The 25,306-nt window shown below is 37.7% G+C and overlaps 1 protein-coding gene across 1 annotated transcript in view; it reads left to right on the top strand.

Moving 5' to 3' along the window:
- The window catches only part of ppp2r5a (protein phosphatase 2, regulatory subunit B', alpha isoform), a 101,492-nt gene that overhangs the window by 32,666 nt on the left and 43,520 nt on the right, over window positions 1–25,306 (top strand). The window contains exon 2 of the mRNA XM_088928683.1: window positions 16,381–16,577. Within this exon, the coding sequence (XP_088784809.1) occupies window positions 16,381–16,577 (197 nt within the window). The remainder of the gene's footprint in view (window positions 1–16,380; window positions 16,578–25,306) is intronic.

Consider the following 25,306-nt stretch of genomic DNA (forward strand, 5'->3'; position numbering starts at 1 on the left):
GCTAAAAATCAAGAAGTGATGCTTTGCGAAAAGCCTTATGATTTGAACACAGTTAAGAGCCTTTTAACTAGATGGCTTTCTGAAACCTATGAGAGTGCATTTGTTTATATTAATATTGTGTATATTACTGCAGGGTCAGTGCTGACTTTATAGATGTGGATTACTGAAGCAGAAAGTTAGTGAATTGCTTAACATTAAGCACTGGTGCACATAATTTAGTGCAAGAACATCACACATAGAAATAGTGTAGAATTTAATTCATTTTTTGTCATATCAGCAGGTATTGCAGTAGTGAAATGTCTTTAATTCATTTAAGAATTCTCTGCATAAATAACAGTACCATCTCAATTGTAATCCTCTCTAGCATTTTACCATTTGTTGTGCTTGATTGGCTACCTTTAGGGTGTAATGCTGAACCAGAAATACAGGGCATTTTCTGAATTTTCTAGGAACAAAACCCATAAGATATATCCTTTCATTGTTTTTTTTAACCTCCTCGTGAAGGCTGGGAGATAAAAAGAGACAGTAGTATTCTGTCTGCTAGAACTTTGAGTAGCTCCTAAAAGTCCTGTGTTTATGTACTGGCAGTCCCTTTAAGACAAACCCGTATATTGCACCCTCAGCATGCCACTGCGATTTGATGCTATCATGTTGCTAAGATACCACATTCACAGTTTGTTGCAAGTACTTCCTGCTCACAGACCCAACAGGGCCTAGGTTACTAATGTATTCAGGTATGATAGACTTTACTTTTTTCACAAGATTTAGTTGTGAACTCTTTCAAAATTCAAAGAAGTTTGAACCATCAATGTAATCTACTTGTATATCCGACAAGCAATATGTGTTTATTAAAATTAAAAAAACAATCACATTGTGCTGAGAGCAACTTACTCCCCCCCTCCTTCTCACTAATGCGTTTGAAGTGTTAGAGCAGGAATGGGCAATTACTCCAGATCTTTCAGTGAACATGGTCTTCAGTACCAAAAAGAATAATTTCCCTGTTATCTAAGTAACTGATTAAAAATACCACCTGGAGTTTGTGTTCTAAGTAGACAGGAGGGGTACCTCTTAGACCATACACAAGAGCCTTAGCTGGGTCTTATTATGAGAGAACCACAGTGACTGCAGATATGTGAGGAACTGCTTCTCAGACTATAACAATATTTTGTAAAATTTGTACTTTATGCTACCCAAATAGCCCGGTTTGCTGTAATGCCTCAGTCATTTATTGAGGAAGAGCTGAACAAGCCAGTTCTTTCTAACTGAACAGGCAAAACCTTAAACTTTACCGAGCAGGCAAAAATTGGGAGGGTGGCAGATACCAAAGGTGATAAAAACATTACACTTTAAACCTCTTGCACATTTGTATGCCATCTGTATGATTGCTAATACAGTGTGAGTTTGAGAAACTTGTACTTGTGATGGGCGTGAAACATATTCTGACCACAAGGCCTCTTGTTCTTGTTTTGGAGGTATGGGTTTCAAAAGGATGTTTTCACTTGCAGAATTATATTATATTGCTTCTTCAAACCACAGGAAGCCGCAGTTTTGTCAGCTAAAATGTTGGTATGTGACAGTGTGAAACCATCAAACAGAATAGACAAGTGCTCTTATGTTAAACAGATTGATCTGCCTGGCCCATCGGCATCAGTTTCTTTTTGTCACTGGAGGGACTTTGGTTTGTCCAGGTCATGTTGCCCTTATTGATTTAGTGTAAAGCGCTTATCTAATCTCTTTTTAATCTTTTAAGAGTCTGAACAGTAATGTTGCATTTATCCTACATGTATTCCAATTGGGTAGCACCCTACCCAAGTCAAGAGCTGTATAAAAAAGCGGAAACTGAATTTACTTTTGTGGAAAACCCAATGAACTTTTTTTTTTGCCAATGCATTCCCAAAAGGCAAAGGGGAGCATGTCCTTATAAGTCCTCAGCCGAGTACTAAAGTATAGATTTTCTACACTTCTCAACCACTTTCGATCACAAAGCCCATTAAGAGCAGATTAGACAAATGTCTGTGTATGCTTCTAACATTTAGTGCAGGTGCAGGTGTGAATTAAACATTCATCCTGATTTTTGGGAGCTTTTCTTCGTCAGTTCAATTTTAGAATATGGATACAGGCTCTGTTCGGGGACAGGAATTGAGATCTCAGAGTAGTATTTACAATAGAGGTAAAGATGGGAGAAAATGTAGGACTGTGCAAAGTTGCTCAATTTTAGATCTTGGTTTTAAAATGATTGGGGGATTTAAGATGTGTTTTGTTTATTGAATATATAGTGGTAATCGGCAATACTGACTTACTGGTACTGTATTTACTCTTAAAAACATTCATTTGTATATATAGCAAGTGTGCCATCACTATTCCTAGAGAGTTAATTCAGCAGATTTAGATGAGTCACAATTAAATCAAAATTTTGGTTTTGCAGAGTTGCACATATCCAACTTAAATATTAGGCTTGCTAAACTGGTAACTAGCATGCATTCCAAGTTTTGGCAAATTGCTGAGTATATTTTTGCAGATAAATACACCTAAAAGTTATTTCATTACTGTGCTACTTAGAGGCATGTCTGGCTAAATTGGTATCAGCATTGCACAGTGTGGTTATGAAGCTTTAGTGATGTCTCAGTGTTCTTGACACAGAGTCTTGTATGTATTTGCAATTCAGCAGAATCTCAATTAAAGCTCAGATTTATGGAATTTTAGAATGTCTCTTCTGGCTAGAACTTTCAAAATTAATATTGTAATCTCTCCAGTCTGTAAAAACAAAGTAAAGTCCTTTTTCTTTGTTGGGTTTGAAATGATCCTGATATACCTTAATTTTGTGTTTAAACTGCTATTTGAGTTTAACACAAATTATTTCTTTTGGCTAACTTGTAATACCGATCCTTTTTCTTGTTACTTACAGCAACACTTACAGCAAATATAAAGTAAATTGTCCATGTTGGATGTTTAAATTGAGCTTCCCTTCACAGTTTGGACTTGTCGGTTTTGCATTTAAGATAAAGAAACATCTGAACAATTAAAAATAAGTGGAGGCCATTGAACAGATCTGGCCGTTCGGTAAGTAGTAGTTAAATGACCCAATATCTTTCAGTCCATGGAACTGTTCGTAAGAACAGGTATATTAACCTAAAATTTCTGCCTAAATTACACTCTGGACCTGAACAATCTGACCTCCCTAACTGTCTCGCCTTAATTCATTTGATAAAGAAATTTCTCACGTCTCCCCCTGATCTGCTGAATAGTAGTGATGCTGACGTATAAAGGCTACTGTTTCAGCACCCTTAAGTGGTAAATGAAGTCGGTCTCCTCCCATGCATCAAGCACTTTAAGATCCTTTGGAATTAATAGAGTTAAATAAAAGTAGTTAATTGTAATTATATGATTTTGAAGTATTTTTATTGTTTTTTTAAGTTTGCAATATCTGAATTGAAAAAATTTAGATCATTAACATATATAATAGAAATAGCCAAACCAACCTGTTTGTATAGTTTGGGGTACTTGGAGAGAAGAAGAGGTCTAACTTTACTTTTGCAGTGGTTGAAAGATGACCTGTCATCACAGCAGGGTGAAATGCTTTTTGTTACTAATAACTGTTGGCATTGTGAAACTGCAGGTAGGAAATAATGGCCAGCAGTAGGAAGAATACAAGTAATGACACCAGCAGCATGTGTTTCTTGAAAGAAACCAGACTATCTGCTTCAACAGCATGGCTGGGTAGCTTGTTCTACACTCTTAGACCCCTTTGCAAACAGATCCATGTATTTTGCATCAGACAGTGGGTTCTGTTCTTTGGCATTTGCCCAGAGATTCCATTTTTATAATATAGCATTGCAACACTGACTGTGTTGTACAAACTTGTTGAATTGTACAAAAATATTTCATTTCAGGAGTGCATGTTTGTGGTTTCCAGGTGTTTAGTTGGGTTTGATTCATTTTTTTTCTGCTGTCCTGGAAACAGCTGTGTTTTCTTTCTCAGTTGGCAAGACCCGACATCAGTCACACGTCAGTGCTATTCAAGGTCTGAGTGTGGTGTGAAAATAAAAAAAAATCAGAAACTGTCCACAGAACAGCTGGTGTTATTGCAGGAATCACCTGAATGTGTACTGTGTGCTCTGCATCACTAATGACGTTTTGAGTTTATAAAATGAAAGAAACACTTCAGATTCTTGTGATTTGCATATAAGATATTCTAAAAGCATCTGTGATGTCACGCTGTTTCGATATTGGAATATGTTTGCTTTTGCTGGTAATGGTGTGAAACAATGATAATTACACTAAGTGTCTGCTCTGCTCTGCTCCTTTATTGTTTGTTACAGGTTTGAAAGCTAAAAGGTACAAAAGATGTAGCAGCTTCTTACAGAATTATGTTAGACCAATTGGTTTAGTATCGAAAGCTAACAAGCATTCATTTAAAGATTATATTGAGCAGTTAGGCCTACTGTTTAGTATTCTTGACTTTTCCACAGACAAATGTTAATATCTGCAGTTGAAATCATCTTAAAACCTGTGTGAGGCTGAGACCTTCACTTTACATGAATCTTACATTCTGTGCCTTTGCCCTGACAGAATGTTTCACTGCACTGACTTTGGTTTAATACAATGAATCATTTTCTCTATGGAATTTTGCCTCACAAAATATAATAAAAGGGTTCCAAGAGTGATTGGGAAGGTTTTCTTCTTCATTCTTCTGTGTAAATTCTGGCACATATTTCTACTTATATCAATTTTCCTCAGTGCTAAATTAATTCTTTTTTGAATAGTTTATCCTTGTCCCTATCACACGTAAGGTATTTCAATATCAAAACTATTTTTCCTTAATAGCCATGCATCTATGAATAAGCTACTCAAATATATGCTTCATGTGCTGGTATTTCAGAAATGATTTGGAAATAGGCTCAGGTTTTAGAAAATGGGAACATGCTGTCAAAATACCTTAGCTCAAGCAGTATTAAAACTTTTAGGAGTTACTGGTTTGATTTCAATGAATGACTAGTGGCATAGAGATGCAACTGCACTTTTGGGCATTAGACAAAAAATTGCCTTAAAACCAGTAGTGAGCATAACCTTAACACTAGTTAATTGGAAATTAGTGTGATTTAAGCATAGGAATGGAATACTGGTAACAGTAATGGAACATCTTCCTGGCCAGACTGATATTTCAATTTAAAGGTTTTACTGTTTATCTTTTTAGAGAAAAACATCTCACCATGTGTGGTCTGGCTTCCTGTTTTAATGAACATCTTACCAGGCACATCTAGCTTTTTGCAGCACACATTTTGTTAAACTAGTTTTTTTTAAGATATGGCCTGTTGTGCCAATGCTTTTGTTTGATTTTTCAGTGAAATTTATGATATTGTTTGTCGATTTCTTGTACCATTCTCTACAGCATGTCAATCTCCTGCTGTTTGTTGCTGGCGCTATCTCTTTGAAGTGACTGAAGCTGTGCTGGCTTGCCTCTGAGTCATATCACCATGATGAAGTGACAGCTAGCCCTACAAATGGACATTTATGTCCAAAATCACAACATATTATATGAAATTCATGATTTAAAAAAAAAACTCCTCAGCTGTAATCCTTGCTGCCATAGTTTAGAAGACTTTTGATTTGTGACGTCCTTGCAGAGGTTACTCTGAAGGTTTTTTTTTTATAATTCAAAGATGCGTTATTTTCTCATCTTATAATTAACATGAATAATTAAAGTGAGAAGTTCTTGGCTGAGGGGTTGGCCTCTTGCGGATTATATTGTCTGCAGTACACCTGTCTGGCCCCTCATTTGGGATGACATTTTAAGCAGGTTTTACATGACTGTGGGTGAAATACTAGGGGGCGATGCTGTCACTGTCAGTGGTGTGCTACTACTGTACGCTTTTTGTCAATGGATGGTCGCATCTGGGGAAGGAAGAGGAGCTTCAGATAGGAATTGTATGAAATTTCTCAGTTCTCTGAGCTATAATGTAGTACTTGCTTAGTAATGTACTGTATATATCACCACATGTGACCTCAGCATCTACTGGCCTACAAATGCAGTTTTGGCAACTTAATGCTAATTACTGGAAAAAAAAACAATTACTGATGTTCTGAAGTTTCTAAAATACTGGTGGTAAGTTATTGCTGTGTGTTATATCATGGTGAAACTCTGATGCAAATATCATTGAATGAATCCAGCTGCTTTTGTTATGAAGGGTTAATATAGAGGCTTGTTTGGTAATGGTAGGCATCTCTGGCCTCTAGATCGAATAATTTTACTAACTGGAGTTTTTCTGTTTACATTACTGTGGTGCTTTCAGAAAGCAGCTCCCCAGTTTTGTTATAATATCCTTAAGCCTTTTTTTTAGATTGAGTAAAATGTCTATAAGGTTCATGGAACAAGATGCTAGGGGTATTTCTGTGGAGAAGAGAACTGCGATGACATGGTACAGCTGTGCATGTTTTAGTCTTGATTTAGACTTCTTCGGAATGTGCAGATTACAGAGTTGGAAAATAGTGCTTCACAAAGTTTCATCCACTTCTCCCCTTCCCTTTCATATTTGGTGTGCAGTTTTATTTTTGTGTGAAGAGGAATTTCCAACTCAGATATTTCCTCACTGCTGTAGTCCGCTTTGAGCAAAAAAAAAACGAAGGTGGATGAGTCTTTGGAAAAATTTCCAAAAAATGTTTTGTGTTATAGTTGCAAGGGAATGGTTTTCTTTTGTTCTTCTCTTCTCTTAGTTACTTCCAAACGTTTTTATATAAAATAATTAAGGAACCTATAATGCACATTTAAAAAGAAAGCTTCAGAATAAACCCAGTGTTGGAGGAAATTCAGAAAATTGGTGTTTTTAATGCGATCATATGTAAGTAAGGAGTACAATAACAGCCAAAGCAGCTTTTAACAAGTTTGTCTTAAGTAATACAGGTGGAGATGCAATTGAGGTTGCCTTGTTGAGATGTATAATGCACAAATGGTACTCTGTCTTGCCTTCCTAGGCCCTGAGCTCTGTGTTTGCAGAATCCATGGGAAATGTTCTATGAGCTTGAAAGCATGACCTAAAAATAAAGCTGCACGACGTGAGCTGCCTGTGAAGCAGATACCACCCCCCCGATGTGTGTGGCAGCCAGGCTGACCTTGGTTAGTCCCACAGCGGTGACCTGTGACTTGCTGACTTGCAGGGCAGCCAGAAGCTTATAGCGTTGTCACTCCTCTGATCGATACTAATCTTCCTATAATCACTTCCTGTAGTCGTTTCACAGTGCGAAAAATAGTGGGAGGCTTGATGATTGTGCAGGCCGCCGGTGGGGGGGAAAATATGTATAAACAAACACAAAAGTAATTGAATGTGCAGTACCTTGGTAACCAGGATAATCAGCTAGAAGAAAGCTACAAAAACACCAGTCATACTTAAAATAAACACCAGGTCGGCCCCCCTGAATAGATTTAACAGTATGATGATCTTTCTACTTGATAAAAAATGGCCCAGAATAGTTCCACGTTCCCTCACTTAAAACACCTAGAAGCGTGATGGTTGGCCCTCCCCACGAAGGATGCTGGGATAGCTCCACTGGAGATTTTTAATCAGTGCTGCTGTGTTAATGAAAGGAAGGTGGAGCGGAAACTGAAACCGGAGGAGAGCGAGTGCTTCACAGTGGCGTCCTCTCTCTGAGCTGTGTCTCGCGTGTCGCCTGTGAACTGCACACCAGCTCCAAATGTGTGTTCACGCAGCAGCTGTTTTCCTGGGGAGTGGGTGGGGGACTACGATTTGAAATCATGCAGGTTTTAGAAAATGCCATCAAAATGGGGTAGTTTGTTGTCTCTCTTTACTTTCAAGTGTGTGCTCTTTGCATAGTTATGTTAAATGACTGGTGTGAAAAGTATCTTTTTGCTGTGAAGTCACTAGTTTTTTTCCCCGCTTTTGTAGCATTTCTCAATGCACACCTTGAGATCTAACCAGTGCCTAAAGAGCTAATGATTTGGTGACTCTTTCATATCTTTGATTTCCATGCAGATTACATTTGGTACAGGAGTCTGGAATCGCAGAGAATGCAAGCAGGAGTCCTGCACAGTGTGATAGAGATTAAATTAGGTCTTGCACATAAGACCTGTTTTATGGTTGTGCAAGGAATAGATATGGATTTTTAACAACTGATTTTGCAACTAAATTTTGTGCATTTTTCCCACATGGATATTATGAAACCTATGATACCATTCCTTGAGGTTTAGGAATGTCGTCATGAGGTTTAGTGGAACATTCAATGTTTTTGTGACCGATAAAAAATATATGGGGCAGCATATAATTTAGAAGCAGCCGGTCGCTATTGTTGTAAATGTGAGAGGTGGCAATTTCACATTTGCCAGTATACATGAAATTGGAAATCCTCACTAACGGAATTAAAACTTGTTTTAGTTATATAATGCAACTCTTCTGCTATTCACATGGTTATATGCAGTGGTTTTCAACGTGAATTTGTCATATGCTATTAACACTCTATAAACTGTAGTTTGTGTACTATACTGTATACTAAAGAGTAAATTAACTTCATTTGGGAAATGTGGTAGAGTGCTATTTCAGGCATATCCTTGAAAACAGAGTTTTCAGTTACTGTTGATCTTTTTAGATGAAAAGTGGATTTCTGATGGTCTGTGGAAATGCTAGAAGTCCAGTCTCAACTGTGTAAGTTGGGATGAACATTGCTGAGTGAAATTTCCTGCGATGGACTACCATCGCATCTGGGGAGGAGTCACATGCTTCATTAATACTTCATTAAAGCTACTGAAACCAGGATGACCTCTGGCTCCTTGAGGTTTTATGGCTCAAATCTATTTACTTTTTGTTGTTTTGTGTGAGATGACTGCTGGTGCAGGAATGTACTCAGTTAAGTATGATTTGCACAAAGCTGGAAATCATAGGATCCTTAGGTTTGTCGATCAGCTAGTTTCCAATAGGAATAATCAGTGAGCTTTAAATGGAAAGTTAAGCCCAGAGGAAGCAGTTTTGTACGGGATCTCTTAATGGAGAACCAGATGTAAATGTATTTTTTTGTTGCAGGAACATACAACCTTTGTGCTATGTGACACAAAAGAAAATTATCATGAAAAAGAAACTGTGAAATAACAAGTGCGGTGAGAATTAAAGCACTTCATAGAATTGTCTGAGACTGAGAATGCTTTTTAAATTGAATGAATGTTCTTGTTTTGAAGGCTACCGCTACCTTGGTGAGGTTAATGGGCTTTTCATTTCCTGGCGTTTTACATATTTGCCACACATTTTGTAAATGCACCATTAAAAGCTTCAATTTTTAAGTTCTCTGCTTTATCTTTTTCCTCAATACTACTTTAATTCAGGTGTACCTGTGAGTATTTATTAGAACAAGAATGTTTGATTTGGACAGAATGAAAAGAAATGCAGGGCAGTGGCTTTGAAAATGGACAGGTGTCAACATGTCATCTGTGTTTGCACATTACATTAGCACAGGACTAACATTTACCAACGTAAAAATTCCAAACCTGCAGTGATTGTTAGTCATATGAAAATCATGTTCAATATACAGAAAAAAAAACAGAACTCCATCTTTAATCAAATCTTTAATCAAATTGTTTTTTTTTCATTAGTTTGCAAAAATGGTGAAAACTGTGAAACTTTCAAAACCCTGTGTAGTCTCAAGATGTTAATGTGAGAGAGAAAATGAATTCTGAAACTCGGGAATCCTGAAGTACTGCTAGCAATTGGGATACACATTCAAACCATTGTTCGTTGTCTCATTGAGAATTGGTAGTTTGTGTTACACAAATGGCCAATACTAGGAGATGTTATGTAATGTTGTTTGACTACAGAACATTTGAATCCATGGTCTACTGTATTTGTCCATTTTCTTGCCTTGTGTCTTATCCAAACCTTTGTATCATATACTGAAGGCTTGCTATTGAAGGAATCTAAAAATGTTCCCTACCATTTAAATTTCTGAAACTTGAGGTAGACAGGCCGACAATATCCAGTAATAGTGTCAGAGAACTAAGGGTTCAAAGATCACTCCAGTTGATGGCCCCCCATATTACCTCAACTGTGATAGTACAGACCTTTCTGTCTCCATCCTTTCACAGGAAATCAAACACTCCTGTAACTCTGTATAGAAGGCCTGCAAACTAACTAGCTATATTTAGGCAGTCCCCATTCTGAATTATGTTTCATTGTTTTACAGTTTTTGTGTGAGCCTTGCAACCTGCATAAAATAACAAACCACAGCTTTTATAGTGACTTGAATATGTAGAACCTTCTAACAAAAGCAGAGTTTTGAGTATTAGAAAGTGCGAAGAAGACCAAATACCAGTTATTTACACCATTTTAAATATTAATTAACTATTTTTTAAGACCTGTCAAAGAGGGAGATCCTTCTTCCAGAATATGGAGAATGTTTTAAAGGACAGAGGTCTGATTTGGTCTACCTCTGCACACTCCATACACGTACAGCTTTTAATCTGGTGTATACCAGGTATTCACTATTCCACTTCAAGGCTCTACATCTAGGTGGCAGAGGGACAGAAAGGGTAACCTACACCTTTAAATGCCAACCTCCAGTCGAGAGTGTGTTAACGTAATCATGTTGTCATGGCAACCCAGCCCTGTCTGACTTTGTATGTAGCAGCTTTGATTTTTTTGGCAGACACAGAACTGTGATAGTTTAAAGTGTTCTTTACTAAAAAAAATCAGAAGTAAAATGGTCTTTTCAGGAAAGAAAAAAAGAAAAACATTATTTCATTCCATAATACAAATTCTGATTTTGAGTCTAAAATTCAGAACACACAAGGTTTTAAGCTGTGTAAAGGAAAATGTGTATAATAGTACCCTTTTTAAGTGAATGGAGATCTTGTGTGAGCATAGAGACTGTAGTGAGACCAGATGAATCAGACCTTTTTTGCTCATTCACATCCTCATATCCACTTTTATGCCTTGGATCTTGAAGATCCCAATGTATTAGGTTCAGTGACAGCACATAGCAGCTTATTGCCATGTGAAAAACACCCATTCACTAAAATCTCCTTTTAGCAGTTAATTAGTATTCTCCTGCTTATGTTCTAAATTGTGTCCCTTCTTTCTGTTGCATGCTTCAGTCTTGTTACTTATTCGTATCACCAGGCACATCTGTAAGACTGTGACCGGGTACAGTAACATAAGAATGTCAAAAGAAATTCAATGCAAGTTCTGTCCTTATGACATCTGTTGTTAATAGTTTTAAGTTTAAGTTGTCCTTTCTGACATGGAAGTTTTCTTGTGACTTTTCCAAGTACACTGAAAAATGTGTAAAATCTTGTTGCAGAACACTAGGTTTATCCTAGATCATGGATAACATCTTGTATAAAAATTTGAGAAACTTTTAACTAAGGCTATGCTAGATATGGAATGTAAGTAACTGCATTATGCAAATAGATATTAACCCTTGTATTCACCCTTCCATCCATTTTCTAAACTCCTTTAAACGATACAGGGTCCCAGGGGGAGCCAGAAACTAACCCAGCAAGCAAAGAGCACAAGGTGGGGTGTATCTTGGACGGGATGCCAGTCCATCACGGGGCACAAACTTATAACCCAGTTCCCCTGCCAGTATGTCTTTGAACTATGGGAGGAAATTGGAGCACCCTGAGAAACCATGACAACATACAAGTGTAGACAGCACCCTGGGAATTGAACCCAGGGCCCCAGCGCTGTGAGGCAGAAATGCTAACCACTATTCCATCATGCTGTTCCTCTCCATTGTGTTATTGCTAATAATTATGTTCCATAATATTCTAATAATGGTGCCCTACACTGGAATTCATCCTCCATTAATGCGGTTATACAAAAGCTGCGCGGGAGTAATTGGATGTACTGGAACACTCGTATTAGAAGGGGCACTATAGTTTGTATAGTTTCAGGTGTGATGAAGTGAATGTAAGAAACTGCTTTTCTTAACATTAAAAAAAACGGAGAAGGGAGTTTGGCTGTTTAGCTGCGTGTAACTGACTGTAAAACCATGGACCTTTCAGTATTTAAATTTGGGGAAAAACCTGTGCAGAACTACTGATTTTACTCCACTTGGTGGAAAGTAAGCAAGGAAAAATCAAATGTAACAGATCCTATTTTAAATCACGCTGCAATCACAGCAGAAAAAAGAAACAGCTCAGTGATGAGAATCCAGAAACGGCCTTATCACGTTCAAGGTTTTTTGTATATGTACTGCCTTTTAGTTAGATCTCTATTTTTTTATTATATTATGTAGGCAGCACTGCAGTTAATCCCGCTGATATAAAGTCCTTCATAATCTTTGTGATACTGTACTGTTCAGCTACTCTCTGTATGTAATGTGTTTCACTGCCAGTTGGTGTTTGTTGTCACATTGGGGTCAGTTTGGGTTAATGTCTTTAATACAGTATGCAGCTTTGAATCCGGAAATGGCTTAACATTATTAAAAAAAAAACTACTGCAACCCTTCAACAGCTTCTGATCCAATTACTGCATATTTATTGACCATGTCGAACAGTAGAATACTGTCAATAGTGGTTATACAGATGTGCAACTTTTCCAGTACTGTAGAATTGTTTTGAAGCCAAATGGTAGTGAAAACTTTTTTGTTTTAGCAAAAAGTGGTTACCTGTAGTCTCTGTTTTTTTGTCGGAGAGCTGCTCTGAAATATACTGTCATTTGCATTGAAGAACTCTGATACTCTAGAAGTAACTAGACTGATGTGGCTCACAGTACAAAGTACACTTAGTGCTCTGAAAGCAAATATGCCGTCAGCGGTTACCAGGGTAGCAGGGTCATTGCATTAAGATGGACATCGGTGCTTTATAACCTTCCTTAAAATATACCCCACATCCTTTGGAAACTTGCAAGAGTGGTTCTGCCATGCCAACAGAATAAAACAGGCTATTATGGACTGCTTTTCTCACTCACCCCAAGTAAGGCCTCCTAAAACAATTAGCCACACATTAATCAAAGGTGAAACAGAAATGTTCAGTGTGCATTTTATTATGAAACAATGGTGTATTGTCCCAGTAATAAAGAGAAATTAGGAATTATGAGAACATTTCTAAAAAGATTCCCCAGTCACTGTTTTTTTTTTATTTTGGAGTAGTCATGGGCTGAATTGTTTGAAGAACTGCAGAGAGCAACACTTCATGAAGTGTAGTCTCCTTCCCAGATTTGTTGCATGACTCATTGGGACCACTGTGGTCAGGATGCATCTATTCATCCAGTTAATATTTTATTATAATCCACTGTTTGGTGTTTTGCCTTTGTAATATTTAATCTGGAAATGCCTTTTGGAAATGTGAATAAAGATGAACAGCATATCTTCATTTCTGCATTAATTTTCTAAAATCAGTCATGCAGTGCACGTTAGAATAAATAAACCTTTTCAGCATTTTATATGGAACATTTGAAATCCTTTAGGTGATTGTGAATCTCATTTATTTCTGTAGAAAGCCATGTTCTGTTGTATTTCCTAAATAAGGTGAAGCTTACAGATTCTATAAACGTTAGCCACAGCAATACTTTGTATATAGCAGACCTAGAGGTGCTTTTCTGCGGGAATATAAATAAATCCTGGTTGCTGCAGAATGTGCCAGGATAGGTTTACAGGGAGAAGGAGTCTGTTGCCCATGAAGGGAATTTGCTCTCAGATTTTCAGAAAGTAATTGGGAAAGCTTAAGGCGTCACATGTAACAGTTGAGCTGGAAGAAGTAAAAGGGAGGGGGTGATGTGTTTGTGCTAGAGCTAAAAAGCATTAAAAGTCATCCTGTTAATGGGTTAGACTTTGGGTCTTTTCCTGTGATAGCTACATGCCTATGTTACAGGACACATTTGACCAAAGACCAAAGTTACAGTACAGTTTTAATTTTTCAAGGAATTGTTTCCCCTTTGAAGGCTGAAAATGTTACTTCTAATATAAAGTAGTGCAGAAGCACTACTGAAATAGTGCTTCTGTAATAAAGGTCTCATCTACAGAAGGTTCTGATGGGATTTGAGGCACATAAGCCAGTTATCAGGGGTGTGTAATGAAACACTGTATTAGCAAACCATGAAAGGTGCATCCAAAAGCTTTACATAGGTGTAAAAATGTGGATATTTAAATTTACATGTGCTGCTTGTGATAAATGCATATCAGTATATACAGGTGATATGCAGAGTTGGAAGGAGGAAAGCAATAACTGCACAGTGTTCACAAACTTTCTTAATGTAAGACGCCTAACTTGCTGCTGAAAAGCGGGTGTAACGAGCTGAGATTCTTCTAATAAAAACTGCCATGGAAGATGGATGGTTTATCTGAACATGAAAACACCACATGTACAGAGGGGGAAAAAGGAGGTAGAAAAAATGTCAAGACCTTGAAAGACTGTGATACCCATAAAATTGTTTTAAATTGGAATGTCATATTTTAAATAAATGTTTTAGGAATACTTCATGTGCTCCAAAAGCCACAATGAGAACACTCTTCTTGACAAAAATTGCTGTAAAAGAGGAGTTCTCTAAGTTAAGTAATGATTTTATTATGATAATGCTATGCTTCGTTAACTGAAACTACTTCATTAAAATGTTGATTGAAAATTGAGATAGATGTGGCTCTACAGAGGGGAGCTGTTCATTTAAAGGGGCATCTGGACTAATATACGGAAACTTTTAGATTTCATTTCAGCCACTGTATGCATGGAATAAGCATTATATGTTCTCTCAGTATTCTGTGTCAAGCATTGGATGAGCATTGTTCTGCCAGGATGCTGTAATTCCTCAGCAGTGTTCAGGACCAAGGGAAATTAAAAACAAAGGTACTGCTTTGTTTACACGACAAAGCAGTACCTCTGACTGCAGACCCGGCTACTGTGATAACTTGTCTTCCAAGTAAATCAACAACATAACCAATCTTTTATAGTTTTATTTTATTACCAATAAAATACTGTGTCACTCCTGTATTAGTATTTTTCCCCTTCAGAATTACTGGCATTGCATGTTTTTTTAAACTACCGAATTTGATATACAGTATAATAGAAGTTTTACTTGGTGCTCTTTAGTTTTTGCTTTGTTTAGAGTGTGTGCTAATGTCCCCTGTCTCGAAATTAAAGTATAGCTTTGTTCATTTTGTAGCATCAGAAAAAATACGCATTATGTTCTCACCTGTATGTTTTGTTTGTTTTCATTCTTCAAGGCCTTGTGCTTTCATCGGACTTCAGACCTAACAGTTTTTCTGTAATTGGACTCTAAAATGCTTGCTGTGGGTCAACAACCTTAAGTCCCTGTTTATTCTTAGAAGTTTAATTTTTATTTACTTTTTAAAAACATTTCATGCACATGACATTCATCATTCCTGTAACATGGGCATTTTTATGTGTGCTCGTTCTGCAGGATGAGATTGGCGTGGTGTTTCAGAACATGGTTAAAAAATCCTTTGATTAGCAGTGGGGTGTTAAAACAAGACTTTTCCTAATTAGACTCATTTATAATTACAACATGTACGTCAAACAATTGAAGGTTTACATTCTTATTTTATACCTCAGGGTAGGTTTTTTTTACACTTACCAATCCCAGGATTCTCAGAAGTTTTAAGAACTTCTGAATTGCCTCTGAGCTGCACTAAGTAGTGTGCCTCAGAGAATGCAGTTGTTAATTGAGCAGCAGGATAGTGTTAAAAGCCTTCGGGTGTGTCAGCAAGGACATTTTGGGAGCTCCAGTCTGTGCTAATTCAGTAAAGAGCCCTTAAATAAGGGGTTTTGGTTTTGCTTGGTCTTTTCAAATCACAGTTGGTTTATATTAAGGGAAATTAAAGTTTGATTTAGATCTGGCAGCAAGTGTGAAGACTTCAGTAGCCTCTTTGTCTTCCTTGATTTTGGCTTTTTTTGGGCTGGAGCGAAGGATGATGTAAGCTTTAGGCCTGGGATCACTTCCCACGCTGAATTACACCCCGAGCTGACTGGTCACATTCTGCTTTTAACTTTGGATTTCTCCACTCAGCCTCAATGGCTTTCCTCTCTTCTCTTCTGGTTGGCACCAGTTACTTCTTTGTTGCTGGCACCACTGCTGTCAGGGTCCAGTAGCAGCCTGTTTAAATGACATAATGAATGTGGAAAAGGTAATGGTCATTAAGACCGTAATGAATGAGGAAAAGATAATGGTCATACTGGTGAGTAAGTATGATTGTTTACAGCATTAGCAACCATAGATATTTTAATTAATATGTTACTTCATACTGTAATTTTTTCACTGCAAACCCTGTTTAAAGCTGTTCCAGTTTGTGCACTTAGTAGTTTTACCCACAAGCATTCTGGCACGTCAGATGACAGACCACTGCTACAGCAGGGCTTGGTTTGGGAATCCTCATTTGGGTTTGGTTTGTGTCAGCAAAAGCCCTGACGTGACCTCTTGTTCTTCTTTTCAGATGCCCCTTCAACAGAACAGCAGGAGCTCTTCAGCCAAAAGCTGCAGCAGTGCTGCATGTTGTTCGATTTCATGGACTCGGTTTCGGACCTCAAGAGCAAAGAGATAAAACGCGCAACACTGAACGAGCTGGTGGATTTTGTCTCTACGAACCGGGGCGTGCTGGTTGAGTCGGCCTACTCCGACATAATTAACATGGTAGGTGGCTTCGTTCCTTTTCCTTGTGTCACACTGACTGGTTGTGATGCAAAAAGAGTGCCAAATGGCTTAAATAGTATTGGAGAGAGTTTGATTTAATCAGTTAGCTGAATGTACTCAGCCTTCCAGCTCAGAAGTAAGACTGAGTTGATGATAATAATAATAAAAAAAATTACTTACACTTATATAGCGCTTTTCTGGACACTCCACTCAAAGTGCTTTACAGGTAATGGGGACTCCCCTCCACCTCCACCGATGTGCAGCATCCACCTGGATGATGCAACAGCAGCCATAGTGCACCAGAATGCTCACCACACACCAGCTATCAGTGGGGAGGAGAGCAGAGTAATGAAGCCAATTCATAGATGGGGATTATTAGGAGGCCATGATTGGTAAGGGGCCAATGGGAAATGTGGCCAGGACGCTATGGTTACACCCCTACTCTTTTTGAGAAGCGCCCTGGGATTTTTAATGACCACAGAGAGTCAGGACCTTGGTCTTTACGTCTCATCCGAAGGACGGTGTCTGTTTACATTATAGTGTCCCCGTCACTATACTGGGGCATTAGGACCCACATGGACTGTAGGGCTGCTGGCCCCACTAACACCTCTTCCAGCAGCAACCTTAGTTTTTCCCAGGAGGTCTCACACCTGCTTAGCTTCAGTGGGTTGCCAGTTGTGAGTTGCAGAGTGATATGGTGAAATGCAATGCTGTTATTACCATTGTTTTTCAAGCTGAGTTTGATAAATTGATGTTAGTGAGGGATGAGAAATTATGGCAGTAAAATGCACTGAACTGGGGGTCATGGTGCTACAAAATTGTGTCTATAAAAATATATGACAAACCCGAATAATACTTCAGCTTCCGCCTCAGGATACCACAAATGTTAACTTTCACCATTTCAAAACTAGCAACTTGTTTCGACTTTCCAGTGCTCCCTCAGATGAGCTCGCCATGCCACCGAGCACTTCCTTAACTTGCTCTGTCACTCTTCTTGAGCATTGCAAGAGCATTGCAGCTGCCTTTGATTCGAAAAGAGAGCCTTGTGTCTGAGTGGGCTAAGCTGAAATAGATTTGGAGAGTGTTTATTGACTGATGGCTCTGCTAGCTGAATCTGCTGAACTTCAAAAGAGTGCTATTTTCCCATCTAGGTTTTGCAAAATTGTGTCATGATACCACACTGGAAAAGCAGAGCCAGTGGACGACTCCTATGTTTCAGAGATGTGGCCAGTTCTTGAAGCAAAATATTAATTCTTTGCAACAGGTTGGCATTCGATATTCGTGTTGTAGCTCTGTTGTGTGTAGCTCCTTTAGGATACCCTGCTTCCTAACCCTATGCTTTAAATGATTTAAGTGCATTCAATGTCTTTTCAACTGTCTGTTGTACTAGTCTGTGTACTAAAGAGGATTTAAAGCAGACGTTGATCTTCCTTCTCACTGAGCTTGCGGTGAGGAAGTCTTGCCTCTCCCTTTTAAAGAGATTCAGGATGCGATGCCAAAGTGTGGGATTGAAATAAGAGGACACATTGAGCTATATCTTGGCAGTATAAACCCATAATCAAAACGAAATTAAGAACACTCATTTTCTAAAAGTATTTTTCATAGGATAAATGGATATAATGGTTGCTGTTTTCTGTTAGTCTCTTTCTGTAACCTTAAAATATCACTAAGAGATGTGGTGTTTTGCAGAAGTGATAAAAGCCATCTCTGCAACAGCATCCTACTCAGTCAAGAGTGTAGAGGCTTGTACAAAGGAAAGGATATGGTATCCATGTGGCTCATCATCTGTTCATCTCAGATTCTCACAAAGAATTTCCTCTGCTACCTTTCCTTTTACATTTTACTTGTATGTCATTCTGGGTTTTTAACTTTATTTCAAGTTTAAATACCCCTCAGACCCCATTCCCCTGGATTCCATACAGCTTGAGATGGTTTGAAAGGTTAAGATTCTGTAAACTCAATACGACTAGCTGGAGTCTTTCTGCTAAAAATGAGTTTTGAGTTTGTGTGGTGACCCTCATTAACAGTGTCTAATAAGGTCTTGAGAAGCGTAAATTGTGGTTGAGTATGTTTATGACTTTAATTAATATTTTTTTTTCATGAGGAGCAGTGTGGGAAAAACTGTAAATACAAAGACCCAACATCATTATATTTCCGTTCTGTCTGTTTATAGAGTATGTGCAGTCAGTGCCTTTGGTATTCATAATTGTCTTAAAGGCTGTTCTTGTTTTTTGGGTCTTCTTGTTGATGGAGCTTCTGTAGTTTTTAATACATATCCCACAGAGCCATCCATTATACACCTGTCCAGAAAAAAGAAAAGAACTTTGGCGAAAGAGATCACTAAAGAGCAAAACAAATCTGGCATGTCTTCCAATACTCATAACAACACTTTCAATAACTGCTTATCCAATTCAGGGTCGCGGTGGCTCCGAGCCTTCCCCGGGAAAAATTGGGTGCAAAGTAAGATGCACCCTGAACAGGACACCAGTCCATCACAGGGCAAACATAGACACAAACACACACTGACTCACACCAGGGACAGTTTTTACCAAAACCAGTTATACTACCGGGAGGTCTTTGGACTGTGGGAGGAAACCAGAGCACCTGGAAGAACCCTTATGTGAACACAGGTAGAACATACAAACCCCATGTGGAGAGCACCCTAGGAATTGAACCCAGGGCCCCAACACAGCAAGGCAGAAATGCTAACCATTATGCCACCATGCTGCCCTCTTCAAAAACTAATTCAGAAAATGATGGTTATTTTCCAGTAATGGAATCTTTCCCTGCCTGGGAAATATACTGTATCTGCTGTGCCATAAACTACATGTGGAGAAACAGTATTTGAATTTATGCAAGGTAATTAAAATAAAACTTCTAACAGGAAGCAAAGTAATATTTGTTCTATTCTGCAAAAGACTGATAAAGTCATACATAAATCATGCACTTTTTGACTTATCTTTTCTCCAAAAATATTTAGGCCTGTTGCTATTCTTGCATCTGTGTGACTCATATTGCCATACAAGTGAGCTGCTTCTCTGACGCATCTAGAATTTGCCAAGGGCAATGCTAATTAAATACACTGAGGGATAATCTATAGACACTGTATGGGTCCTCTTCAGTGTTTATCCCATAGAGCATTGTGAGAGGACAGACTTGCAATTACAAGACTCAGATTCTTTTTAATGCATATGTAATAGGGCTCATTTGATATACTGTATTTCATCAGGGGTTTGCAGAAGTATAGTCACCGGTGCTATAATAAAGATTTTGTTATCAGAAAGTGGGGGCTTTGTACATTCTACAGCAATTCAGTTCACATAATTTCAGTGTAAATTAAAAAGATATTTCTGTATGTTCAACCCATTTTAGGTCTATAACTGAATGATAATGGTCCTAATTTGAAACACTTATCTCTTGCATCCTTGTGAAAGGTCGATTCCCTTACATTCTAATTCCCTGTCTCCTTATGAAAAAAGGTCTCGAAATTCAGGCACTTAGGTGTGAACAGGGAAATGCACATTTCTCTTTGTTCTTTGGTTTCCTAGGGAGCTTCTAAAGATTGCAAGCAATTCTGTTAAACATTTGAATGATTGCATGGGCTTTTTTGTCATATAATAGAGCATTGGACAAGTTTCTCAGAAACTGACTTGCGTGCTTTGTAGCTGAAAGTAAAAAAAAAAGTCTCATGTTGTTTTTGGACTGCTAGGTATTTTATTTTCTGCTTTGAGTGAGCTGGCACATTAAACCTGATCTGATCTTGTTGTTTTGAGTGTGGCAGTCTACCTCTTCTTTGCCTTTCTTTACCAGTTGACCACATTCGCATTAAAAGGATTATGATTGCACCTTTGTGTCAAACGACATCACTGTGCCTTTGGCCCCTTGATGTATGATTTGGGTTATCTTGCAGGCAGCAAACACTTCCTCCTCTTTGGCTACTGTCTGGTTTTGGGATTTGCCACATTTCAGTCATCACCTCCAGTAAAACACCTTTTCCTTCTTTTTCTAAATGCTTCTTCCTATATGGGGTAGCGGGGGAGCCAGAGCCTATTCCGACAAGCAACATGCGCAAGGCAGGGTACATCCTGGACAGGGCACACACAGACAGCAGTACTAACCAATGCCTCACTGTGCTTCCAAGAAATATCTTTTAAAAGGCTTAATTTCTTTTTCTTGGGGGGGGGGAGGAGCAAGGGGATTTTGTACATTCATTGCAATGAACCTTCAAAATACTACATAAATATAAAAGACACAGTACATTACAGCATAATTATAAAGGATTAAGTTTTGGGTGATCGATTTACCTTTGTATTAGTCTCGTAATATTTGGAAACATCCCAGTGCAATGTTCATAGTGGACAGGCAAAGATTATGAATAGGGATATAAACTGGAAGACATCTTTACACATTACTTTTCAGTCCCAATTGGCAACAACATAGCTTCACAGTTTGTCCTACACTACACTCATACTCTCTCTATGCAGACTTTGTGTTTCTGTGTGTAAATGTCTTTGGTACGTTGTGTACTGGGCTGCTTTCATAAGTAGCATTTTTTGATTCCATCAAAAAGGAAGTCCTGGAGATGGGAACAACTCTTATTTCCTGGTGTTTTAGTCCATTTCAGATTTTATGAGCTGCAAGGTCTTCTACAAATAAGGTCTAATGAAGCAGAAAAGCAAATCTGTGTATATTTAGCTGCACGTCTATGTAGATTTACTCATAATAAAGTAACAAGCATAACATTTCCAACACTCGGTGTTGTGCACAAGCATCTTTTCTATAACCGAGGTTTAATTCAAACTGCTCTGCAGTGGGAGCCTACAGTATGTTTTTCATCTTTGGGTTTGTCTTTCTTTTCTGAAATTATAAACATTTGAACTATAGGACAAATTGAACGTCAAGGTGTTTTCTCTTCATTAGACAGTAATCTTTCCTTGAGTGCAAGGTATCCTTCATCTTTGCCATTTGCTTGGAGGTTGCATTGAAGCTGAAGTGTTTTACTTGACCTCTGTTTATCAGCACTGTATCAGCTCGCTTGTTCTGTTACTGTACTGTATGCTAAAGCACTACAGCTCAAGCTGCCTCAATCTTCGGAAGCTATTAACAGGAAGATCTGATTTGTACCATTCTCAATATAATGTAGCCGGTTCATCCCTAATTTATTTAAATAATTTACTATAAACATATACAGTATGTATATATTAAATGTGATGACAAACCGCACTGGAAGATTGCAAATTATAAATTTCCTCAAAGAAAACAAGGTTGAACACACGACACATTATTTGTGATTAAACGTATTGTATTTATTTTTGGAATCTAGCTTTTATTACATTAGGAAATCAGGATTAGGTTATTATCAGTGTAAGAAAATTATTATACAGACTCTTTACGCTGGGCTTAGTTTGGTCAACCTTTTTACTTTGCTGCACACCTCATTGTAGAGTAACTACAGAGCAAGCAAAACAACAAACAAGAAGCATCAGAAGATGCCATAGCAACATTTGCTTTTGCTGTTCTGCCTACAACAGAACCATTTTCCCTCAAAGATTTTGTATCTCATTGCCAGCTATCATGAAATCATGAAGTTGTTGAAGAACGAAGATGTCATCCTTTTCTGTCCTTCACTGTCTGACAACATAGCTCTTCCTAGTCAGCATGAAAGGATTTTATTCCTTTTATCTCTTATCTGTCACAGGTGAGCTGGATTCTAATGAGACTAGACAAGATTACCTTAGGACAGGAGGATACCTTTCCCCTGACCTCCTAGTACGCACACTTCCATTACGTCAAGACGCCCTTAGGTTCACTTAACAGGGTGATTTGAGTCTGACTGCTAATCAGCTCCCAGTGTAGCCCTTGCTGTTCCATTTGCCTATGCTCTTTACTGAAGTGACAGGAGATCACAGTCTTTCAAAACCCCGGTAAGGATAAGCAGCTCTCTTAGTGACTGTGGATTTGAAGCAAGTTTCATTCTCCTAATTGAACAGGCCAAGAATGTCAATGAATTCCTCCTTAGCATTCACCAAAGAATATGGGTTTAAGTGGATTTTGTTAAAGTCACTAGATTGAATAGCCTTTAAGGTGTTTGAACTGTTAACTCCAATTGCAATGAGCTAAATATGATGGTAAATACCAGTAAATACTGGTTTGTAACATTTTAACAAAAGTGCATGTCTGTGACAATTTATTTTCTTCTTCTTATGTTCATTTGTTTATTTCAGCATTTGTCATGCATTGCTGCGTAATGTGAGTAGACAAAATGCATATAAGCACTTTCCCTGGTATGGTTTACTAAACTTTCAAGGTTGTGCAAATTGTGTTACTTCCAGCACGTTGGCAAGACGATTTGTGTATTGATTTGTGTTCTCACTTCCCTGACCTAGTTTTCTTCTTTTCTTTTTCAAAAACCAGAGTATTCCCTGTTACTTTAAAAAAATCAGAATACAAAATTAGTTCAAAAAAGTGTTCAAATCCTCTTAGTCTAATCATAGGCAACCAACTATTGTAGGGCACAACTAAAGCAATCTTCATTTACTTACCTTTTTACACTACACCAAGGATATTTGTAGTTCAACTTGTTTTAAGTTTAAAATAATAATATTTGGTACTGTATTTATCCAAGACTTTGCTTGCAATGATTTAATTAATGACACTGATATTAGGAAAATTAATTCAACGTTACTTTTGTTGTGCTTTCTTAAACTAAACTAATACTTGTACAGTAATTTCCACATTTATTTTCTTGATAATGACCATCATACTGTAGATACAGTCAATAACAGCTGCTGATTGGTTTCGCCCAGTTAGCGGCACATCAGTGCATCATTGCCTGATTATTCTCCTTTCCCTGTACTGTCCTCTACTGGGGCTGGCAGCACATATAGTTTCTTTGGTTGATATTCCTTAAAAGGGGAATCAGGACATGCATGTGTGAGGCCAGATTTCCCTAATGAAGCCCCTTTAGTTTTAGAAATCGTGTGCTCTATTGCTCATCACAGTGTGGGATGATTGCTTGGGGACCTGAAATTAGAGGGCACTTCTGAACGTCACTCGAACCAGATTGATGTTTAATCCTCCCACCTGTTTAGCTTGGCCCTGCAGGAAGCATTTATTTATTTAGCAGTCTCAACAAGGTGGAAATAATGTGTTTTTAAAATATTTTCTGCATTTTTTTTCCTATAATGCAGCTATTACAGTTGAGAATAGTAGTAATAACAATACCCTTGTGTTTACATTGTGCTTTTCATCAGAATTCAATCCTTCAGCCATTTTATTTCCTTGGAATGTCAAGTACAAGATGCTAATGATTCTTGTAGTATAAATTAACAGGACTTCAACTTGGATGTGGTGGATGAACACCACTTTCTCATTGCTCAGCTACAACTGTTTTATTCTTGCGAAATGGCATAACTGAAGTGCTTATTATTTCTTTCAGAAAGTGCATCTCTTCTGTTTAACTTGCCTTTTTAAGAAAAAGAAAACAGCTCTGCAGTCTCAGCTGGTTGCCTTTCTACATTTCTCTCTCTCTAGAGCTCTTCTAAAGCTGCTAGTTTGATTTATAAAGGAATACTTTTTTTGGACAGCTGTTGCTCACATTTCTTTGGAAATTCAGGTTTTTTACCAAAATGGTTAGTTTTCAATTATGTATGATTGCCTGTTGAAATGATATATTGATAACAAATTGCAAGAAGTCAAGTAAGATTGTAATGATATACTAACAAGATGGGATCACCTAGTATGACACTTAGTATCCCGAGTTCTTGTTAAAAACACATTTAAGTATTGTAAGTATTTGAACAAAATAAAATTACATTCATAATGTAAATGCAGACTTTATGGTGTGATGTTCTAAGATTTTTGGAGTCTTGAGCAAGACCCTTCTGCTGCTTCTCTGTCTCTGTCTTCTCTGTAAAACATTAGGGCATATTTATTCAAACAAAGTGTTGCTTCTCACATGTACAGTAGTTAATCATTTTATTCTTACTTCTGACACATTTGTGACACGTACTGTATATTGTCTTACAGTATTACAGTACATATTACTAAGATCAACTAACCAAATTGAAAAGGAATTCCTTACAACCCCAATTGTGAGCAAATTAAAAGTGGAGAAGGTAATCTGTACTGAAATGATGTTTAAGACATACAGTACATGTTTTCAAACATTTTCTTAATGCATTTTTTTAGAAATGGGATACCAAGAGGAGTTCATGTCCTAAAACATTAGCTGAGATGTCTGAAAACATCTGTATGAGTTATAAAATTAACCCTAAAAATAAGACAGTCTTTACTCACTGACTTCTGTAAGTATGTCTACAAACTAATAAAATGGACTTCCTATTTTATTTTTTGAACAAACCTTTAACAAGATGGTCTCCTACCCTGTGACACTATCATATAACTAAATGGCTAATGTCTATGAAAGTCAGCTATGGTGACCATGTGAGAGCTCAAAGTCTTGTTTGATTTTTCCTTGACGTTTCCCAGATAATTTTAACAGTTACAGTATCAAAGAAAAGGGCTTGATCAGTTTTTACTTTCTCTCTCCAACTTATCTCTCATCTTTAACACTTTATTGTTTTATTCATCATTTTAATTCCAGACTCTGCCTCCCTTGTGTAATCATCTTACTTTTTAATTTGAATAAGAGCTGGGTGTCTTGTTCTGTAATTCCCCTTTAGAAAAAGAGACAGTACAAAATGAAACTCCCAGCTCTGGCTTGTCAT

This window comes from Atractosteus spatula, chromosome 2 (genome assembly GCF_055471065.1).
Source record: "Atractosteus spatula isolate fAtrSpa1 chromosome 2, fAtrSpa1.hap1, whole genome shotgun sequence".
NCBI lineage: Eukaryota > Metazoa > Chordata > Actinopteri > Semionotiformes > Lepisosteidae > Atractosteus > Atractosteus spatula.